Genomic DNA, 22,973 nt, shown 5'->3' on the forward strand with positions numbered 1-22,973 from the left:
TCACATTTCCAATCTCTAGCTGCTGCTGAATCGAGGTTCACTTTGCATAGGTCCACTCCCTGGCTTCCTCAGTTAAAGAAAGAAAAGGATTACAATAAATAATAATAATAATTTTTATTATTATTATTATTTAATTATTTTTTATTAGTTTTTGCATACCACATATTCCATTATCAAACATTTGGGCTCATTACATTCATTATCTTTACAAATTCTCTATAATTCTCAAATAAAAATTCAACTTAGTATAGTAATAATAACAACAACTCTTAAAGTTCAAACCTAAAGTTACAAAAATTTCTGATGATCGACTTCCACACTACTTTCTTCTGCTGTTTTTATATCCATATGTTTGGTTGCGCGGTATAACATTCCTTATGGTTTCAGTCTATTTTCAACATTCTTCATAGCGTTTTTAAACCTTCATCCTCTTTCTTTTTGTACTTATATTTTCTGGTTTAATCCTCTTTGTGTGTGTGTGTGTGTGTGTGTGTGTGTGTGTGTGTGTATGCCTATTTATTTATTTTTATTTTTTTACTATACATTGTACTTGTATTTTCTATCTGTATGTCCAATAAAGATTTCTAATTTGTTGTTGTGGGTTTGTTTCCTTCTGTGAGTAATTTCTTATTTAAGATGTTATTTTGTTTCAACTATCTTATCTATATACAGTATGCTATAAATTTCCCCCATTCTTTCATGTACACCTCGCTGCCTTGCTGTCTTATTCTCGATGTTAGTTTTGCAATTTCCATATATTCCATATATTTATACCCCGCCCATCTGGCTGGCTTTCCCCAGCCACTCTGGGAAGCTCCCAACAGAATATTAAAAACAGGATAAAACATCAAACATTAAAAACTTCCCCAAACAGGGCTGCCTTCAGATGTCTTCTAAAAGTCAGATAGTTGTTTATTTCCTTGACATCTGATGGGAGGGCGTTCCACAGGGAGGGCGCCACCGCCGAAAAGGCCCTCTGCTCATGCCTTAGAAATTTTATTCATTTATTAATTATTTGTACTTGCAGCCCACCAAAAGGTCCCGGACAGGTTACAAAAATATAGCAATAAAAATAAGTACCAGGTGCCGTTTTATTTATTTATTATTACATACATGTCCCAACTTTTAATCCGAGGCTCTCAAGTACATGTTCTCTCCCTTCCCCGTTTTATCATCCCTTCCCCTACATCCACCTGCGAAGTAGGTTAGGCTGACTGGCCCAAGGTTGCACAAGCAAAAGTCCTTCCATGGAGATTCCACTGGTGGGGCGAGTTAGGTGAATCCTGCCTCATATTTCTCTGCAATTTGCCATATAGATATAGGTGTGTGTGTGTGTGTGTGTGTGTGTGTATAAATAATCCTCCTGGAAACTCGCCATCCTTTTATTGCAAATTTCTCTTAAAAGCACACCTTTTTTTGTACAGTGGTACCTCTACTTATGAATAACTCTACTTACGAATGTTTCTACTTACGAATGGAGCTCCACCCGCCATCTTGGATGCGGTTTAGATAGGATTTTTTCTACGTATGAATTTTTAGATAGGGTTGCTTCGACTTACGATTTTTTTCTCCCAATGCATTCCTATGGGATTCGACTTACAAATTTTTTCGACTTACAAATGTGAGTTCAGAACTCATTAAATTCATAAGTAGAGGTACCACTGCATGCGGTTTTGACAAATATGCCCATTTTTGCAGTGATTTCCATTTATATAATGCAGCTTGGTATGCAGTTCTGCCTAATAGATGTTTTTATGTACATGACATATGCACTTTTAAACATCTTGTTTGGCTGGATCACAAAATTCAGGAAAGTGTGAATTTCAAAGGCTATGGTTCGCACACTGGTTCCAAGAAGTGCAAATTAAACAGATTCTCACGCAAACAAAACCAAATTTCTCCTCCACCCCTAACTGCAGAGATAGCACACTGTGTACTCACAGAGAGAAAAACACAGCATCTGTATTCATGCGAGTTGACAAGCCAGAACTGGAGTTAGAATAAATATTTTCCTAACGGGCCGGTTTAATTTCCTCTGTGCCATGAGCACTAAGCATCCTCCATAAATTCTCTTGCCAATTCCCTTTGGTATTCTGATGCATTGCACGCTCAGGTCTTCTATTGACCTCCGTCACAATTAACCTCTTGGGTCAAATTACTCCAAGAAACTGACCCCTGGCATGATCGATAGCTGCTTAATGTACACCTCCCTGCAGAATTCCAAATCATCTCTCCTCTGCTGCTTCAGTTATCATGTGGATCCCTTGCACCTAACTCCACCTGCCTGCTTGGTTCCCCATTTGCTTCCCTGGATTTTGTAGCTGACTGTATGCTGGGGACAGTTCAGGAGTCTGCAGGGAATAGGAAGGACACACCAATTCCTAATAGTAACAAACTGGTGTCACCCGGATGTTCGAGACCCTCCAAGTGTCCCTATTTTCCAGGGACAGTCCCAGATTTACAGAAGCCACCCCAGTTTCTGATTTGATCCTGGAATGTCCAGCTTTTCCTTGGGGTGCCCCTATTTTCCTTGGAGAAATGTTGGAGGGTATGATGTTCTGCACTACAACTCTTATCTGCTGGCTGGGGCTGATGGGTGCATTCGTCCAAAATATCTGGAAGGCACCAGGTTGGGGAAGTTTGAGAAGGCCCTCTCTGAGAAGGCCCTCTCTGCCTTCAGCATCACAAACATAGAATTTCTGCTCATTTCAGGTGCTTGCTCCAGTTTCCCAGCATGGAAGTGTTGGTAGGAGATATAGACATAGGTGCTAACTCCCAGATTGAAAAATCTGGGATCGGCACCGGAAGTTGCGCTGCGGCCATTTTGGAACTGGGCAGAGCAGCACCGGAAGTCGCTTCTACACGTGCTCTGCCCATTTCCAAAATGGCCGCAGCACCAGAAATTGCTTCTGCGCATGTCCAGAGACTCCAGACATGCACAGAAGGAGCCTTCCCGGGCCAGTAAGAATCTGGGGGATTTACGTTTTTTTAAAAAAATCTGGGCTGCCAGCAGGAAACGGCTGGAAAAACGGGGGTTTCCCGGGGAATACGGGATACTTGGCAGCTATGGATATAGATTACAAAAGATATAGATTGCAAGATCAGCTTGCAAAAGCATTTCTTAACCAGAGTAATGAGGTACAGTTAACATCTCTTAACTCAACGCAGCTTAAAGAACCAAACACCTTTTCACTCCAGGCGGCAGATAAATAATGCGCCCTGCAAGCACCCCGACCAGATTACTTTTATATTGCAGATAAAGCTGTGATCATTTAATTGTCTTGCCTCTTCCTTGTGCTGCTCATAGATGTCCCTCTGCAACTGGCAGAGGCAGCTGAATCAATCACTCTGAGCCCAAGACTCAATGCTCCCCATAATCCAATGAGTTTAATCCATTTAAAGGCTGGCATCTCTAAAAAGTATTTCCAAGCAAAACAATACATTTCACTTACACGTTGCAGTGGGGACAGGGATGGGGAAGGGGTGGATACTGTTTTGTCTCAGTCAGGGGGCCTTTTATAACCTGAGGGATGCATTTCCTTATGGGCAAGTGGCGGTGGGATACCAAAGACAGGTCAGAGGATGAAGTGGAGGCAGAATGGTTGGATACTGAACAAGCAACAGGCTTGAGTGAGAGAGAGGAAGCAGGGGCAGAAAGCCCTGCAGATGCAGGACAAGCGGTGGCGGCGGAGGAGGAAGGGACAGAGACTGCAGCAACTTCACAGGAGCCTGCTAGTCCTGCTGTCAGGGCCGTCTTACCCATAGGTGCTAGGGGTGCAGGCCATCCAGGCACCGGGCTCTCAGGGGCGCCAGGCCAAGAGTCCGGGGCCCAAGAGTTGAGTCCAGGGAAGAGCCCACTCATCGTTTGGAGCACCGCGAGTTCGGAGGCGACCGAGCCAGCGAGACATTGAGGCAGCCAGCTGACTTCGCCCTCCTGCACGCCTGGGACTGGGCAACCTGGGGGGGCACCGGGGATCTTTGCACCCCGGCGCCCCATATGCTTAAGACAGCCCTGCCTGCTGTATTCAGCTCCCCTCCTTGCTTGTCTCCAATGGCATGGAGGACCTTGCATGTAGCAGAACAAAGAGCACAGAAGATCTCTCCTCAATGAAGCTGAAGTCTGCTTGGAAAACATCTGACTGATGAGGAGAAGTAGAGGGAAGTAGGAGGCACAGGTTGTCAGTTCCGGCAACTACTTTTCTGGGAACCAGCCTTGCCCAGAGGTTTCTCTGTTTGCATTCTGTTTCCTTGAAGAAAGAATCAACTTCACTGCTCATCTCTGAGTCTCCACAAACAAACACATCTCTGTCCTCCACCAAGGCAAGCAAGAGGCATTATCAAAGTTTAAGCGCACAGTCCAGCCATGTAGGAACACCCAATGAGGGCCTGGCCACTGGAGGGATGCCTTTGGCATCTGGGTCTGGGGTTCCCCACCCCTCCTAAGTGGCGCTCACATGTCTGCATTTTGCACATGCCTAAAGCAACTTCATAGATGTTGTTCCCACAGCAGCCATCCCAGTGCTTCAGGGAAGCCAACATGCAGGACTTGAACCCAGCCCAAAGGAGAGGTCCGTTAAGAGTAGGAAGGGCAGAAATGTTTTAAATAAATAAACAACACCTGAGTTTTCTCCACCCCCAATTTGTTTCCATTTGCTCTATGATTCTGCAAACCTTCAGAATCATTCTGGCCCCAAATTCTTTTAATGAACTATTACAAGCATTTCCCTGTTTTGAGTCAGTTGTTTTCTCAGTGCCCTAAGACTAATATACTCTTTTGACCAGGATCTTTGGCTGCAACTCTCTGGAGGACACCTGCACTGATGGAGAGTAATAGACGAAAGCTCTCAAGGCGAATAGCTTATTGACCTCTGTCAGTAAAGAGAGCATTAGCTGGGAGACTAGAGCGACCATCCTCAAGTTCCCCTTTGCAATCTTCCCACCTTAGCTTTCTTTTCTCCTGCTTGGACACTGCCATCTTCAACCCACCTGAGGTTTCATTAGCATGGGGATCTCTTGCACAAGCAAGCTGTCCCCCATTCATTTCAACAGAGGGAGCAGATCTGAACATCCATGCACGCGAGGTGTCTGCAAGCACCAGCTCCCTCCACTGAAGTGAATGGGAGAGCTATTTCCAAGATGGAAAACCTGGAAACCCAGCTGCCTGTCAGTGGAGACAATATAGAGCTAGATCAGGGGTCCCCAAACTAAGGTCCGGGGCCCAGATGCAGCCCAATCGCCTTCTAAATCCGGCCCACAGATGGTCCAGGAACCAGCATGTTTTTAAATGAGTAGAATGTGTCCTTTTATTTAAAATGCATCTCTGGGTTATTTGTGGGGCAAGGAATTTGTTCATATTTTTAAAAAATATATATACTCCGACCCCCCACAAGGTCTGAGGGACAGTGGACCGGCCCCCTGCTGAAAATGTTTGCTGGCCCCTGAGCTAGATGCATCAATGGGTCTGACTTCTAGATGTTGTAGTAGACAAGTCATCCACCAGGGCTTGAAGGCAATAGTCCTCTCTTGCAGTTGCTCACCAGAAAGTGTAACTCATTGGTCCACTGTCCCTCAACTTGGAGGTTTCTCCTTTTCCATCATCGGGGCCAGATTTAGAGAACCTGAACACTGAACACTGCAATGACTACCACCAGCAGCTTTCTAGGGTCTTAGACAGCAGTCTTTCTCATCTCATGCCTGGGATTGATCTGGGACCTACTGTATGCAAGGCTAAGGGCCTCTCCCATCTCCTGAGTCAGAGTCTTGCAGCACCCTCTCCAATGACAACTTCATTTGACATTCAGACAGGAGTTTGTGGGGGAACCACACGACTCATGTCTTGAATGCAGAGGCGAGGTTGGGGGGGGGGGAAGCACACCAAGAATGCATATCTGTAGGACTATGAAAATAATATACAATTTTCTTTATAGCCATCCATGCACACCACTAGCCATGCACCACACACATAATCCCCGGTCCAAAAACACCCACCCACCCCCACCTTGCGTTTCTTTTTTGGATGGGTCTAAGAGCAGCTGGGCTCCTGTACTCGCTACTTCCTTCCTTCCCTTTCATTAATTACCAGAGAAAGCCATGTTAATAGCCCTCCAGACGAATTGAGTCCAGCCAGGCAAGTCCTGGGAGAGCTCGACGGTTGAATAATTTTCCATGTTTTAAGGCGAGGAAATTTATTATCAGCTAAAGAAGTGGAGACCGTCATTTTTTATCTCCCGGTGGCACGAGTGGCTGTGTCTCGCTGGGCTGGCAAGGGGATAGCTTTTATTCTGGCTTGAAGCTCTCACCGGTTGCATGTCTTGGAGGCACGGAAAACACAGAGACTCAGGCAAATCATTTTAGGCAAAAAACAGGTTCAGGGTGTGAGTGTGGTTGTGGATATGATGTTGCTATTGAGTTGTGGAATAAAAGGACACTAGAGGTCTCTGTTCAGCTTTCCCCCAAAAGAACCCATTACTTGAACAGGATATATCTAATCTGTATATTATGAAGCCTTCTTATAAGCGCATAACCTCCAACATTTCTCTGATGAAAATCGGGGCATCCTATTCCATCATAATGATTTTACTATTTATACCCCGCCCATCTGGCTGGGTTGCCCCAGCCACTCCAACATATATAAAAACATTAAACATTTAAAAACTTCTCTATACAGTGGTACCTCGGCTTACAAACACAATTGGTTCCGGAAGTCTGTACTTAACCTGAAGCGTACTTAACCTGAAGCAAACCTTCCCATTGAAAGTAATGGAAAGTGGATTAATCCGTTCCAGACGGGTCCACAGAGTACTTAAACTGGAAATACTCAAACCGAGGCGTACTTAAACCGAGGTATGACCGCACAGGGCTGCCTTCAGATGGTTCAGGGGTCAGAAAACTCCATACCCTCCAACATTTCTCTGATGGAAATAGGGATGTCCTAAGGAAAAGTGGGACATTCTGGGATGAAATCAGAAACTGGGACCGGCCCTGGAAAATAGGGACACTTGGAGGGTCTGTAAGCAATTGCAAAGGCTGTGACTTGGGCCTGTGACACCCTCATATCCTGTCTGAAACAGTGACTTCCATGGAAGCAAACAGTTTCCTCTTCCCCAGGAAAGCTTTGTTCTCCCCTCTTTGTCACACCTCTGAAGGTACTGAGACACTGCCGAGTCAGTGAACGTTTAAGCACATTTAACTTTATTATTGAACTTATGAACATCGATTTCTTTGGTTCTTAAAAGCACATATCTTCTTTTTATATAACACAGACTTGTTAATACAGATCCTGCATCCCTCTCTGACACTCTACTCTCAGCTGCCAACCCCCAACTGCCATTTAGAATGCCATCTAGCTCCGCCTCCCAGGGAACACCTGCCTATAATGGGAGTGATAGATTAACCTATGATGAACTGGAATCATCATCAGGCACTATTCCGCCACACCCTGTGGAACGTCCTCCCGCCAGATGTCAAAGAGAAAAACAACTACCAGACTTTTAGAAGACATCTGAAGGCAGCCCTGTTTAGGGAAGCTTTTAATGTTTAATAGATTATTGTATTTTAATATTGTGTTGGAAGCTGCCCAGAGTGGCTGGGGAAACCCAGCCAGATGGGAGGGGTATGAATAATTTATTATTATTATTATTATTATTATTATTATTATTATTATTATTATTATTATTCACACTGAATGGGAGTGTTGCTCTAGCATCGCAGAAGGACCCTGAGTTAGAGTGCATGGCTTGTCCATAAGTCTGCAGCGATCTAGTAGGGAACAGCACAATGCTCGGCTCCATTCTGCAAAAAGGACCAGCTCACTGTTTGCCTTTTATGTTATTTGCTCTTTCCTGCCGGGCTGGGCAAGCCATCAAAAAGATTCGTACTGCTTTGCTGTCTTTCTGCCGTCAAAATGTACATAGAAGTCTCTTCATGGCAGGGATCAATGGAATATAAAGATCAGAATGTATGCTAATGGTGGCGTGATGAAAACCAAAACGCTGTCTTATGTATCGACAGCATGTCCGGAAATCACAGCTGTGCTCGCCTCCATCTCGTTTGCAGCTGTTTGAGGAAGTGCGCTTGCTTCTGAGCGAGCTCTGCTCAAATGCTCCCAGTGCCCTCAAAACCTACGTCATCAAGACCTTTGGGGAGATGCCGGTGGCAGGAAAAAAAGAAAGGATCTATTAATATGCCACCCAAGCTGTCCATTCTTCTGCCATCCACCTAGCAAAGTTTTGGCAGGCAAGATTTTGCTCCCCGCTCCCTTCTCCTTTGGAGATATGACATCTGCAGAAGGGATGACAGGACGCAGAAAGAACATTTCCAAATGTCATCCTGTCCCCCTGTAGAAAATGTGAGCAAAGGGGAAAGGCGGCAAGAGGACTCTTGGACCAAAATAACTCCACTAGACAAGCGTAGGAGTGAGAGTAGCTAAAGCCAATTGTCTTAACCTTGCCTGGTTTTAGAAGACTGCAGTCGAATCAGGAGAAATGCTGGATAAACTGGTAGTTTGGAGAAGAGAGCTCGTGCGCTGTAATTGTTAAGAGTGTTGGACCATGACCTGGGAAACCAGGGTTCGAATCCCCACTCAGCCATAGAATTCACTGGGTGACATTGGGCCAGTTACCACTTTTCAGCTTAACCTGCCTCACAGGGCTGTTTTGCAGATAAAACAGGGAGGAAGAGAATCCTATCTTATACTTATGACCCATACTTATGGGCCACTATGGCCCTTGCCTGGCTAATTCAACAATGGGATCCTTCATTAGATTTTAATTCTTGCCGGATCAAAGAATTAAGAGGTATTTTTTAAAACAAAGGATTCTTTAGCTGTGATTCCTGCATGGCAGGGGTTTGAACTAGATGACTCTTGGGGTCCCTTCCAACTCTACAGCACCAGACCCTCCAAGTATCCCTATTTTCCAGGGACATCCCTGATTTAGAGAAGCCATCCCGGTTTCCGATTTGATCCTGGAATGTCCCACTTTTCCTCAGGTTGTCCCTATTTTGATCGGAGAAATGTTGGAGGGTATGGAGTTATCCGACCTCTGAGCCATCTGAAGGCTGTAAAGGGAAGATTTTTTTAAAAATGTTTAATGCTTCATTATGTTTTTGTATATGTTGGAAACCACCTAGAGTGGCAGGGGCAACCCAGTAAGATGTGTGGGGTATAAATAGTAGAATTATTATCACAGAATAGTACGTCCCTATTTCCATCAGAGAAAACAACCTCGGCCCTGTATTCCTGAAGAAGTGTCTCCACCTCCATAATTCAGCCTGGACACTGAAGTCCAGCTCCGAGGGCCTTCTGGCAGTTCCCTCATTGGGAGAAGTGAAGCTACAGGGAGCCAGGCAGAGGGCCTTCTCAGTAGTGGCACCCATCCTGTGGAACGCCCTCCCAGCAGATGTCAAGGCAATAAGTAACTATTTTACTTTTAGAAGACAACTGAAGGCGGCCCTGTTTAAGGAAGTTTTTAATGTTTAATGCTGTACTGTTTTAATATTCTGTTGGGAGCCACCCAGAGTGGCTGGGGAAACCCAGCCAGATGGGTGGGGTATAAATTTATTATTATTATTATTATTATTATTATTATTATTATTATTATTTATGCAGTACTGTGATTTTATGGACAACAAATCAGAAAACTCCACACCCAAAAAACATACTCCCCCCCGCCAGTTTTGCAGCAGATATTTATGAAACCAGTTAAAGCAATTTGAACTCCAGCTCCTCCCCTCCTAAAACACACACCTTTCTCTCCACCTGGCTGATCACCTGTCTGCAGACTCAATTGGGCAGCCGTTACCACCAGCTGCCAGTTGACTATCTCCACTCTTTCCACCTTGCTGCACCTCCTTGCATTCTGTCACTACAAATTAACCGGCCGCTGAGACAGCCAAGCTACTTTGTCAGAAATTAAATGCAAGGGAGCAGGGTGTGTGCGAGGAGTAGAGCAAGGAGGGTTCGGAATGCGTTCGCCTAAAAACATCTAGTCCCCAGGAGATCAGAAGGAAAGGCAGAAAAATAGAATAATTCTTCCTTTTTTAGAGACTTGGAGCAAAAGGAAGCGTCTCTCTCTTTCTCTCTCCAGGGGTGGAGAGTTCACCAGCTGCCAATGTAGACCAAACCAGGGTTTCCAGCAGGTGGGTGAGTGGGGTTTGTTTGGGTCACATCTGAATGAAAGGTGGAGCACAGCACATTTCATAAGAAAGAAAGAAAGAAAGAAAGAAAGAAAGAAAGAAAGAAAGAAAGAAAGAAAGAAAGAAAGAAAGAAAGAAAGAACGGGAAACCTATTGAAGCATATTGGCCCCAAGGTCTGCCTTCCTCCAGATGGTTTAAATGAAAACTCGCACCAGCCCCCAGCCAGCATGGCATCTGGGGGCACCAGGTTGGCACCAGACTCAAACCTTCTTCATCAGACCTTTCCCCTTCCAAGGATCATAAGCACCCTCAATGAACTACAATTCCCAGGGTTCTTTGGGGGAAGCCATGACAGGCGCATCAGTATTATGCAGATTTCTTTTCCACGCCTGTCACTCCTCCAAAGGTAAGGTCAATACTGTGGAGACGGACCTGCAAGTATCTGAGTGCATCTCCTCAAAGACATTCCCAAATATTCTCTTTCTGCTTGTTCCCAAAAGAGTTTCTAAGGCGTGTGCCTTTAGATGTGCAAATCTACATGGAGACTGCGTAAATGTACAACAGGAACATACCACATTTTATGCATGGAGACTTGCCATTATTTTTTATTGATTATAGATAAGTGTAAACTGTGAAAAAAATTATTGGCTGATGTTTAATTTTACTGTTTACTATTAGATTCTGATGAATTATTGAATATTGCTTTATTTGATATAAGTTGTTTATTTTAAAGTTATTGTGACTTCTCATATCAGATCAGATTGTTATTATTAATGTTTGGTGTTTTATTATGTCTTTATATGTTGGAAGCCACCCAGAGTGGCTGGGGCTATCCCACCATGCCTCTAGAATTTGGCTATTAGCCGTTTTCCAATACTGCTAGGTCCTTAAACAGTAAATTCTTGTCATCATCAGATAGAGCTCCTCCTCCTAGGTAAGCTTAGTCCAAAGATGACTGCTGCTGAAACAACATCGGAGTCTCCAGCACTGCCGGAGCTGTCCAGGGTGCTATGGTGGCCTTGGCTCAGCTCCGTACTGTTGAGGCCATTGCCCAAAACACAACACATTTCACTCATAATAAATAAATAAAATCCTTCCAGTAGCACCTTAGAGACCAACTAAGTTTGGTATGAGCCTTCGTGTGCATGCACACTTCTTCAGATACCATTTCACTCATGTGAAAGCAAATCAGAAAGCAACAGCATAGAAAGGCAGGAACCACAACGAAAACTCGTGAGGGCCTGCAGCCCAAATTTGCCACAAATCTAAGCCCTTGGAGTATGCGGGATGTAATAACGCATATTCTAAGTGCAACTAGGACGCTCCCCTCCAAATCTGGAATTTTATAAGCGCTTAAAGGGAATGAAAGGGTTAGAGGGACATGTAAGTGCAACAGAAACCCAAATAGCAGTGTTATATTTGCATTGAAAGAGTTGAGGGAATTAATTTTCCACCCAAATCGTGCTAGGAGCCTGCAATGATTGATAGCCTTTTTTGGAGAAGCATTAAAGCACTGAATTGGATTCAGTTTATGGAAGAGTAATCTAATCCCCTCTGGCCCTCCCCTTTTCATTCTACCCTTAATCTGAAAGTGTGCAGGCGGCGTTTTGTCCGACAAGGCCCTCTTGAGCCACACTTTGATGTGAATGCTCCCCTCCCCTCTGTTCGCGTGTTTGTGTGTCTCCATCTCACACCAGCACCCCGTCTTCTCAATTCCCTTGGCACTGTCCAGCCCTTCCTTCTTTGGACAGTTTCTGGCTGTGTTCGGACGCCCGCCTTGCTCACCTTCGAAAGTCCGCCAACCTCCAAATAAAAGCAGATGATGAAGATGTTCCAAGTGACCCAGATGGCTGTCCAGATGGCATACTGGGTGGAGAAAGAGAAAGAAGTAAAGTTGCAGAAGAAGAAGAAAAAAGCAAAACGAGCACAAGCTCTCCAAAGCTGGGGCTGCAGATGCAGAACATTCGACGCCATGATCTGAACAGCAACAAAGTCAAAGCCCTCTGTGCTTCTGGTGGCCTGCTGGATTTCAACTAACAACAAAGACTAAACATTGGGTAGCAACAATGACACCCCTGGGTGCTGCTGCAAAGGGCAGTTCACAGCAGTGGGTGTGAGAGGAGCTCTTAATTAGAGCTGCCATGTCATTATGTTATTCTAACCCATCCATTTCAAAGCAAAAGAAGCACAATGCAAATCTGGGAGGGGGGATATAATCAATTGCATATCATTTGAGGTCTGAAAGTAACAACAGCAGTGAATACTGATCATATTTGCTGGACTGATTTACATTCTGGACTTAGGACAAGTCCCCCATGCTTTTTAATATCTATATGAAGCCGCTGGGAGAGATCATCAGGGGGTTTGGGCTGGGTGTTAATCAGTATGCAGATGACACCCAGCTCTACCTCTCTTTTAAATCAGAACCAGTGAAGGCGGTGAAGGTCCTGTGTGAGTGCCTGGAGGCGGTTGGAGGATGGATGGCGGCTAATGGATTGAAGTTGAATCCTGACAAGACAGAAGTACTGTTTTGGGGGGACAGGAGGCGGGCAGGTGTGGAGGATTCCCTGGTCTTGAATGGGGTAACTGTGCCCCTGAAGGACCAGGGGCGCAGCCTGGGAGTCATTTTGTACTGACAGCTGTCCATGGAGGCACAGGTTAATTCTGTGTCCAGGGCAGCTGTCTACCAGCTCCATCTGGTACGCAGGCTGAGACCCTACCTGCCCGCAGACTGTCTCGCCAGAGTGGTGCATGCTCTGGTTATCTCCCACTTGGACTACTGCAATGCGCTCTACGTGGGGCTACCTTTGAAGGTGACCCAGAAACTGCAATTAATCCAGAATGTGGCAGCTAGACTAGTGACTGGGAGTGGCCGCCGGGACCACATAACACCGGTCCTGCGAGATCTACATTGGCTCCCAGTACGTTTCCGAGCATGAGCACAATTCAAAGTGTTGGTGCTGACCTTTAAAGCCCTAAATGGCCTCGGTCCTGTATACCTGAAGGAGCATCTCCACCCCCACCATTCAGCCCGGACACTGAGATCCAGCACCGAGGGCCTTCTGGCGGTTCCCTCATTGCGAGAAGTGAGGTTACAGGGAACCAGACAGAGGGCCTTCTCGGTAGTGGCATCTGCCCTGTGGAACGCCCTCCCAACAGATGTCAAGGCAATAAGTAACTATTCTACTTTCAGAAGACAGCTGAAGGCGGCCCTGTTTAGGGAAGTTTTTAATGTTTGATGCTGTACTGTATTTAATATTCGGTTGGAAGCCGCCCAGAGAGGCTGGGGAAACTGAGCCAGATGGGTGGGGTATAAATAATAAATTATAATTATAATTATAATTATAATTATAATTATAATTATAATTATAATTATTATTATTATTATTATTATTATTATAACAAACACCGGCAATTTCTGCACCCGCTTCTGCTTCTGCCAGAATTTTCCGACATCCTTAGTGTACATATGGAATCCCCTTGATTCCAAATCATGTCGCTATAGTGACCTTCTTTCGCCCTCCTCCCATACTGATGGTGATCCATCGCAGCCTGTCCTTCAGCTACAGACCAGAGGGTGATGCAACTGATGTGTTCATTGTGTCCAGAGATAAACTCCGTGCTTGTTTGTAGCCTTGCGGCAATAGATTGACTGGCAATCCTAGCTTGCCAAGATCATTGACGGTGGACTTTATTATTTGAGCAATGATGCTGGTCAATGAGGAATCTCCCTCTTCAGTAACTGGCAGTGATAACCCCAGGGCTTGGGTGGGAGACGGGTGGCGGAGAGAGGGTTTTAAAAATATACAAATCATCTGTCAGGCAGAAAAAGCCTCCTTGAAATAGATTTCCAGAAACCACGAGGAGCACCTGAGGCTTCAAAGACAGTAAATAGCATGGACCCATTCCAGAAGTGAGGTTTCCAACACCACCAAAATGAAACAGAGCACTGCAGAGAACCAGGGGGAAGATGCCTTTCATTTGGGTGGGCAAGGAGAACTTTCTGGCTGGCTCTGACCCGCCAAGTCAGGAACATTTAGCCCCGCAGCTATTTGGAGCTGAGCAACGGCACCAAAGGGCCAGCCTTCCATCGCATGATGCAAAAGCCAGCCTTGGTGAGGCACGATTGGTCACCTTAATAAAATACATTTGCACAGGGCAGTGCGCTTCAAACTGGCAATTAGGGCAGTGGCTGCTCGTCCCATTAACAGTGAATTAATTTAATTTATATCCAAAAGGCTGTGTAATAAAGTGAGGCAGCCTGATTAAAATAAATTATGCACACTCTGTCGGAAGCAGCAAGTGAAAGGGCAGATTTGTTGGTAATCGGAGCTGCCCCCGCTGTCAGACGGTGGCCAAAGTCTTGTGACGCATATGCGCACTGTATCTAGGGAAGATCCAAACTGGTTATGGGCCCATGAAGAGAACTATGTGCACTACTAACAAGGTTAGTGTAACACAGAAACACACTGTGTGTGTGTGTGTGTGTGTGTGTGTGTGTGTGTGTCCCTGCAGGATGACATGCCTGCTCACTTCCCCCTCCAACCCCACCCCACCCCTCAACAACCCCCATACCTTTACACCTCAGCACCCTGCTTCCCCCTCTTCGAACTCACCACTAGCCTTAACCTTGCCAACCCACCCATTGCTGCTCACCCAAACTATTCTCGCTCCCTTTATACCTGCATTGACAGTGGGGAATGGGGGAGCAGTAAGTTTCTTTCTTCCCTTCAATCTCCCCCTGCCCCCCCCCCCCCCGCTGCTGGCAGCGCTGTGGAATGCTGCCCTTCGGTCCTCAGGACATACAGGTATGATAAAATGAATTTATCACCCAATTAACCAAGTAGTAGTTTAATGGCAAATAGGGACCTGGGAACTGAACCCTTGGGTGTATTCAATGTAGCGCTGAGGACAAGGTTCTGTCAGTGCGAGGATTTCTCCTTGTGCAACAGAACACTCCCCCTGTCTCCCTCCCCTAAATCTGTTCTGGGGTTTCCCCCAACCCTCCAGAGCACATTTTGTGGGAGATTGTAGTCAAACATAACTATGCATGAGTGCTAGTTAGCAGTGGCGTAGCTAACCACTCAGGCATCTGGGGTGTCTAGCTACACCCTGTGTGTGTGCTCCATGCCCAGGGGGCAAGGCACTGTAGGTGGAGTCTGCATGGAGACCGCCTGCCACCTCTCTCTCAGCTGCAGGGTGGTGCAGTGCCCACAGCTGCAGGAGAGACATGTGGCTCAGGTGTGCTGCAGGCCCCAAATGTAAGTTCTGCCCCCTGGGTAAGTGGTGTCCAGTGCACCCCGTTCCCCCCCCCAGCTAAGCTGCTGCTAGTTAGTGCATGAAAGTGTTAAGATCAGAGAGTGCTCGTCCTAAACTCAGCTACATCACGTAGGAAGCTAGGTCTATAACGGAGGAAGTAAAGCTGCTTCTATTTCCTTTCCCTCACTTTCTCAGCACCATGTAACCTACCAGGATGGGTGTGCCTAAACTTGCTCCAAGTTCAGACTGCATGTTTGAAACTATAGGCTGTATTTTGCACCCAAGGGCAATCTACCTGTGCATTCCTTGATGCTACATGGAATAATGCATGAACCAGACCTTTACCTTTAGTAAGTAAAGCATTTTAAACTTACTTCACAGTGTGGTCTGTTCATTGCGAGAGGAATAGAAAATAGGGGAAGTGCTATATGCAACTAAACAGGATATACAAAAGGCTTAACAGCCTAGATTCCTACCGGTAATGCTTCACTGTGTTGCTTGACTTTGTGAGTTTAAACTCTGCTGTTGTGGCTCTCTCTTGCTGGAGTGTATGTTTAGCCCTGCTTTTTGAATCCAGGCATTCAGGTGATTCTTTTATTATTTACCCCATATACGTGGGTCACAGGGATCCATAGATTTGGAGATGGCATGAGGCACACACAGGGAGAGGAGAGGGGGGGGATTCCATTGCACTAGACCTAATCCTTGTGCGAGCTCCAATATTCCATTAAATACTACCCCCTGGTTTTTAACAGCCAGTCTTAAATTCATCTTTAGGAATCTTTAAAAAAACAAAAAACAAACAGAACTTTGCTACTTACCACCACAATGTAGCGTGGCCTATACTGGATTGTACCAAACAGGCCAAGGATGACAATGATTATGTGGAGGAAATTGGCAAGAATTGGAGCCCATTGGTATCCCAGGAAATCAAACACTTGTCTCTCTAAGGCAGCAAGCTAGAAAAGAAAGAAAGAGAGGGAGGCTGTGATTTCTGCACTGCAAGGGGCTTGGGGCCGGATGACCCTTTGGGTCTTTTCCAAATCTACAAATTCTACAATCCTGTGATGCATAATTGCAAATTGGAGGCTTGCTTTGAAAATGCTTGTTTTTCAAAAAACGGAACCATTCCCCTGTTGGTGGCAATCTCTGGACTGCCACGGTTTGGTGCTTACGATACAATCGTACACAGCAAATTTAGGTTGCACGATTGAAGTGAATTTGGGCACTCTTGTGCAACAAAGGAACAGAGGCTTTTTTGGTAAGGAAAGAGATGGGGGAATGCACTTGAAAGTGCAGGATTGCAGCAACATCGGGCGATGTCGAATAGGCTGCATGCAAGCAAATCAGAATGATTGCTCTAAGTTTTCTGCCAGCAGCTCAGGAAGAATGCTCCATAGGAAGGACCTCTGGATGAGAACTCGGTCTAGTTCCTTTCCCCCATATCCTCTGAAAGTTCACCATAAGCAAAGACCGACTATGTACCGAAGAAACTAAAAAATATATGTTATGCTCACAATAAATTCAGCAGGACTGTACGAACACATGCTAATTCCCTGTGCACTGCATTGCCTGTACATGCATTAATTCTGCGGTATTTCAAACCTGCAAATATTTGAGGGTGATTTGCATCCGGGTGGATTTGGGCAGGGAGTTTGCTGCAAAAAAATGGGATTGACTACACACTACACACACAAAGAGGCAACCTGATGCCTAGACAAGAGGCCCTAATAAGCCAGGAACAGCAGTGGTATTCAGAGTAAAGAGATGTTTGCACAGATGGAACAAATGGAAGCATGCCATGTTGAATTCAACCCAATGTACCTTAGTTACCCATGTCTGTTAATTTCCATGTGTCTTGTCTGAGTATCACCCACCCCTCCTGTTTAATAAACTCCTGCAGGAGAACTTTGGGGATCATGCCCACTGCCTCTTCTTTCGTCTTTGCGGGATACAGCTAACAATCATTCTCGCTCTTCTTTTCTGACAGCTTTGAAAGCCGCATTCTTCAACTCCAAGGGAGCCAATTTAATTAAACAGTCAGACAGGTACCATCAGCAATCTCGCAGGAAGCACGTGAGCCACTGAATGAACAAGTCCCATACCTGGGAAAGTGGCACTGGAAGGCTATTATTCATTTCAAAATCAATTTTCTCTGCATCATCAGAGCCAGCGGCAATGTGTTAAGCCCTTAATCTTTCATTAGAAGGATCAAAGCACAAATGGCGGCGACATTTAGGAGTCCCAGGTTCTGGTTGGCTGGCTGGAGGACTCGTGACTGCAATCAGTTTATCCAATCGGGCATTTAATTGGCTTTGTTTGTTACTTTGAGCCCAGAAATGTAGATAAAGCACCAACCCATCCATATATTAGTTTACCTATTTAGCAAGGAAACCCTTCAGTGGTGTATGTTACAGAGAGATAACCCCATGCCTTCTGGATTTTGCGAGAAGTGAGCTTGACTTTGCTTCCTGCCTGCAATCACCGGGACCAAAGAGTGTCGTGATCCAAAGCAGCAACTATATTTAGATTCCACACAGAATGTACCATAGTTAAATATTCTTACAAAAGGGTCTGGTGGCCATCAACTTAGATGGCTTTAAAAGAGGACCTGACAGATTCATGGAATAAAAGGCTATCAAAAACTAGAAGCCATAAGGGTTGTGTTCTCCTCAGTGGCATAGCGCTGGTTGCTGGTGGCCGGGACGGGGCAAGTGTTGTGCCCCCTGGTGGACTGGGCAGCCTGGCAGCGCTGGGCCATCAACAAGGAAGCTGCCTCTGCGCACCTCCATAGCTTCCATTTGCTTCTGAGTATTTTGCCTTGTTCATGTGCCATGGAATCTTGACTTCTGTCTCTTCTGCTTGCCGCTGTGCCTGTATTGCTCTCAGCCGGAATGAAGAGATTTCCCTTACTTTCCAGTAAGTGTCGTCGTCCTTGTGTGTTGGGAGGGCAACCCAACCAAATCGTTATCAGGCTTACAAGAAACATCAGAGCATATGCTCCTCTAAAAGAACAACTCCTATTAAACAAGACGGAAACCTGATTGAATTTTTTCTTAATCAATTATTTGGCAGAGTTTTACTCAATTAATCTGTCAATTAAATGTGCATAAATTTGCATGCACTAAAACAATGCTTCTGAAGCCAGAGGCTTTCTTTATTTCTTTAGGTTTCATTGTAGCTGTCATCGAAGGCATTCATGCCATCCTACAGGAGAGAAAGGGAGGTGTGCCTCTTTAGACATCTTGCCATCTGCAATTTTTAATTGCATTTTTTAATTGCATTGGGGGGGGAGTCTGCTGTCTGTTTAATCGGTGGCAACTTCTTAACTGATGGATTAAATTTAACTAATTGAACACCACAGTGCCATACTGTACTTTTAAAGCATGCATGAAGGGATGGGGATTTTGCTGCAGGTTGCCAAGGGAAGCCACTTGGCTATAAGGGAACCTCCCAAGTCTTGAGCTAGTCTGCTCAGTTGGGAGGTCCCTGCCTCCAAAGCCCCGCCTATGATGTCCTTGGAGATGTCTGATTGGCCACTGCAGGAAGCAGGATGCTGAACTAGATGAACTGTGGGTCTGATCATAGAGATGCGGGTGGCGCTGTGGTCTAAACCACTGAGCCTCTTCGGCTTGCCGATCGGAAAGTTGGAGGTTCGAATCCGCACAACAGGGTGAGATTCTGTTGCTCTGTCCCAGCTCCTGCCAACCTAGCAATTCAAAAGCACTCCAGTGCAAGTAGATAAATAGGTACCACTGTGGCGGGAAGGTAAACGGCATTTCTTTGCGCTCTGGCTCCCATCATGGTGTCCTGTTGCGCCAGAAGCGGTTTAGTCATGCTAGCCACATGACCCGGAAAGCTGTCTGTGGACAAATGCTGGCTCCCTCAGCCTGAAAGTGAGATGAGTGCTGCAACCCCATAGTCGCCTTTGACTGGACTTAACTGTCCAGCGGTCCTTTACCTTTACCTTGGTCTGATCCCAGCAGAGCTCTTTTTGGTTTACCTGATTACTGCCCAGTACCTGCCAGACTCAGCTGGCCAGTTCCCTTCTGTTTCTGCCATGTAGCTATTCCTTAGATGGTTTGCTTTGCATTGATATGCCATTACTCATTTTGTCCCCTGCCCACAGACAGCATCACAGCTTGTGATGCCAGGATGAGATTTTGGCAAGGGCCAGGGAATAAGTGCCCATGCTGGCTGCAGAGGTGGGTTTAGGGTAGCGTGGCCTGTTCCCCTGCACTGGGTGCTGAGGCTGGGATCGCAACTCTGATGTAGTCCATGCGCAGAACGGAATGCAAGAGCCAGGAGGTGCCAAATTTTGGGCTCACACAGGGCTCCGCTGAAATTTGAAAAACCAAAGTCTGCACCTGCTGGCTGGAAAAGATTGGCATACAGAGGTCAAATATATAAAAGGATGTCATATAGAGGAGGGAGAAAGGTTGTTTTCTGCTGCTCCAGAGAAGCGGACACGGAGCAATGGATTCAAACTACGGTACAAGAAGGAAGATTCCACCTAAACATTAGGAAGAACTTCCTGACAGTAAGAGCTGTTCGGCAGTGGAATTTGCTACCAAGGAGTGTGATGGAGTCTCCTTCTTTGGAGGTCTTTAAGCAGAGGCTTGACAGGCATATGTCAAGAATGCTTTGATGGTGTTTCCTGCTCAGCAGGGGGTTGGACTAGATGGCCCTTGTGGTCTCTTCCAACTCTACGATTCTATGATTCTAGGTCCGAGAGGATTAGGAGATGCAAAGTTATCAGTTTATCAGATTGCACATGCTGCTACTGTGCTTAGTTACTGGAACCTCACTCTAATATCGTTTATTTCTCATAGGCATTTTTTAAAGCCCCGTTGGATCAGACTAGAGGCCCATCTAGTCCGGCATCCAGAGGCAAAGCTCAGCCAGTGAGCTTCTTTATCTGCTTGGGGATTTGAACCTTGATCTCTCAGGACCTAGCACAACACTTTTGGCCATTGCACCACTGTGCAAACACCGGTGTAGGTTTTGACCTGTTCCTGTAACCTATTGTAATTCAGTCATGCTTCTCGGCAGTGGCACCCTCCCTGTGGAACGCCCTCCCATCAGATGTCAGGGAGATAAAAGAATGGCATAACTTTTAGAAAACATCTGAAGGCAGCCCTGTTCAGAGAAGTTTTTAATGTCTGACATTTTATTATTTTTTTATGTTTTGCTGGAAGCTGTTCAGAGTGGCTGGGGGACAAACAATATTATTATTGTGGTTGCTGTTATTTCTAGCTGCATATATGTAGTAGGGGGGGAAATCCTACCTCCATATACATGCTCTTTGTGTTTAAATGAATGCAGATCAGGCTCTGATAAGCTAAATGAAAGCAGCAGGCGGCAGAGACAGCCTGTCACAATGATTGTGATTATGCAGATGGAGTGAAGGTTCAGTACTGATTCATGTAGCTGTTGCCAGACCTCCAGGCCTGGCCTGAAGTCTCCAAGTTTGCCTGGCCCTTTCCTGGTGGCAGGTGCTGGGCTTGACTCTCCAGGTGGATGAGAGGGTCTTTTGATGTCACAACAACAACAACAACAACAACGGCAGCAACAACGGCAGCAGCAGCAATAACACCAAGAGGAACTTGCAAGCTTCATCCCAGCAGGAACTGGCTGTAACTTATAGAACAGACACTCTGGGGGAATCTGCTCCTTTCTCCCACTTAACCTCCGTCTCCAGGACCCATGACCATGACATTGCCAGGGCTCTCCTCCCCTGACATCACCAGGGGCTGGGTCTCGGGTCTGTGCCCTGAAATCTCAGTCTGGGATGCTCCTGACCTAGATCCCAGGTGTGAAGTTAGGTGTGTTATTTATTTATTTATTATTATTATTATTTATTATTATAATATTATTTATTATAAGACCCTGATGTTGGGAAAGATTGAGGGCACAAGGAGAAGGGGACTACAGAGGATGAGATGGTTGGACAGTGTTCTCGAAGCTACGAACATGAGTTTGACCAAACTGCGGGAGGCAGTGGAAGACAGGAGTGCCTGGCGTGCTCTGGTCCATGGGGTCACGAAGAGTCGGGCACGACTAAACGACTAAACAACAACAACAACAACAACAACAACATTATTTATTAATTTAATTTATATACCACCCTATACCCAGGGGTCTCAAGGTGGTTCACAGGATAAAATCAAGATATAAAATCACAAAATGCATAATAAAAATAAAAGCAACAACCCAGTAGTGCCCCCCCAAAAAAAACATATTTCAAAAGGGTATATGATGTAAATCAGATCAACCAAAGGCCTGGTTAAAAAGGAACATTTTTGCCAGGCACCTAAAGGTTTATAATGAAGGCGCCAGGCAAACTTCCCAGGGGAGAGCATTCCACAGATGGGGAGCCACTGCAGGGAAGGCCCCGTTCTTGTGTTGCCATCCTCCAGACCTCTCAAGGAGGAGACACACGAAGAAGGGCTTCAGAAGATGATCTCAGGGTCCGTGTATGGAAAGAGGCGGCCCTTGAGGTATTGCGGTCCTGAGCCATTTAAGGCTTTATAGGTCAAAACCAGCACTTTGAATTGGGCCCAGAAACTAATTGGTAGCCAGTGCACTCGGACCAGGATTGGTGACACATGCTCAAACTGTCTTGTTCCGGTGAGCAACCTGGCCACTGTTACAAGTATATCCACATTTTCAGCATGAAAATGTGGCTGATTTTTGCATTCGATGAAAAAAGCGGAAATTGCAGGGAGTCAGCGACTCGTTAGAGGAACTAATACATTACTAGCCGTATGCACATCAAATTATAACAGCATGTATTTAAATGTGAGCCTTCACATAAAATGCTGGTGGGGAGAAATGGGGCATAATTTGACTCTTCTTCCCCAGAGTTCCCCCCCACCCCATTCTAAATGCATCACCAGAAGAGGAAGGGTGTATTCAGAGACGGGGTGTCATACCGTAGCTGGGGAAGAAAGACATAACCTGCCTTGGGGAGGGAGAGATTAACTCTACTCTGTCAGAGAGCTGTCTGTCCAGGCAAGAATGCTGCTCTGGGCAGCCAACGTTTGGTAGCTTCTGGGGTAAGGTAAAGGTAAAGGGACCCCTGACCATAGGTCCAGTCGTGACCAACTCTGGGGTTGCGCGCTCATCTCGCATTACTGGCCGAGGGAGTTGGCGTACAGCTTCCAGGTCATGTGGCTAGCATGACAAAGCCGCTTCTGGCGAACTAGAGCAGCACACAGAAATGCTGTTTACCTTCCCGCTGTAGCGGTTCCTATTTATCTACTTGCACTTTGACGTGCTAGGTTGGCAGGAGCTGGGACCGAGCAACAGGAGCTCACCCCGTCGCAGGGATTTGAACCACCGACCTTCTGATCAGCAAGCCCTATGCTCTGTGGTTTAACCCACAGCGCCACCTGTGTCCCTTCTGGGGGTAAACGTCATTTTTTAAATGCTCAGATGTTTTAGGCAAGTGATGAAAACAGAGGAAGGAGGTTGGTCTACTTACCGGTAGTTTTGCTGCCATGACCACATAAAGTGCTGAAGAAATACAATTTATGTCGTTAATAATGATTGTGCAACCCGTCACATAGGCGACAAG

At 45.8% G+C, this 22,973-nt stretch overlaps 1 protein-coding gene across 2 annotated transcripts in view; it reads right to left on the minus strand.

Moving 5' to 3' along the window:
• Positions 1 to 22,973, minus strand: part of NKAIN4 (sodium/potassium transporting ATPase interacting 4) — a 92,292-nt gene that overhangs the window by 38,715 nt on the left and 30,604 nt on the right. For both annotated transcript variants that reach the window (XM_035121708.2, XM_035121709.2), the window contains exons 2-3: positions 16,216 to 16,353; positions 11,921 to 12,001 (exon numbers count right to left, since the gene is read on the minus strand). In XM_035121708.2, the coding sequence (XP_034977599.1) occupies positions 11,921 to 12,001; positions 16,216 to 16,353 (219 nt within the window). The remainder of the gene's footprint in view (positions 1 to 11,920; positions 12,002 to 16,215; positions 16,354 to 22,973) is intronic.

The sequence above is a fragment of the Zootoca vivipara genome, chromosome 7 (genome assembly GCF_963506605.1).
Source record: "Zootoca vivipara chromosome 7, rZooViv1.1, whole genome shotgun sequence".
Classification (NCBI taxonomy): domain Eukaryota; kingdom Metazoa; phylum Chordata; class Lepidosauria; order Squamata; family Lacertidae; genus Zootoca; species Zootoca vivipara.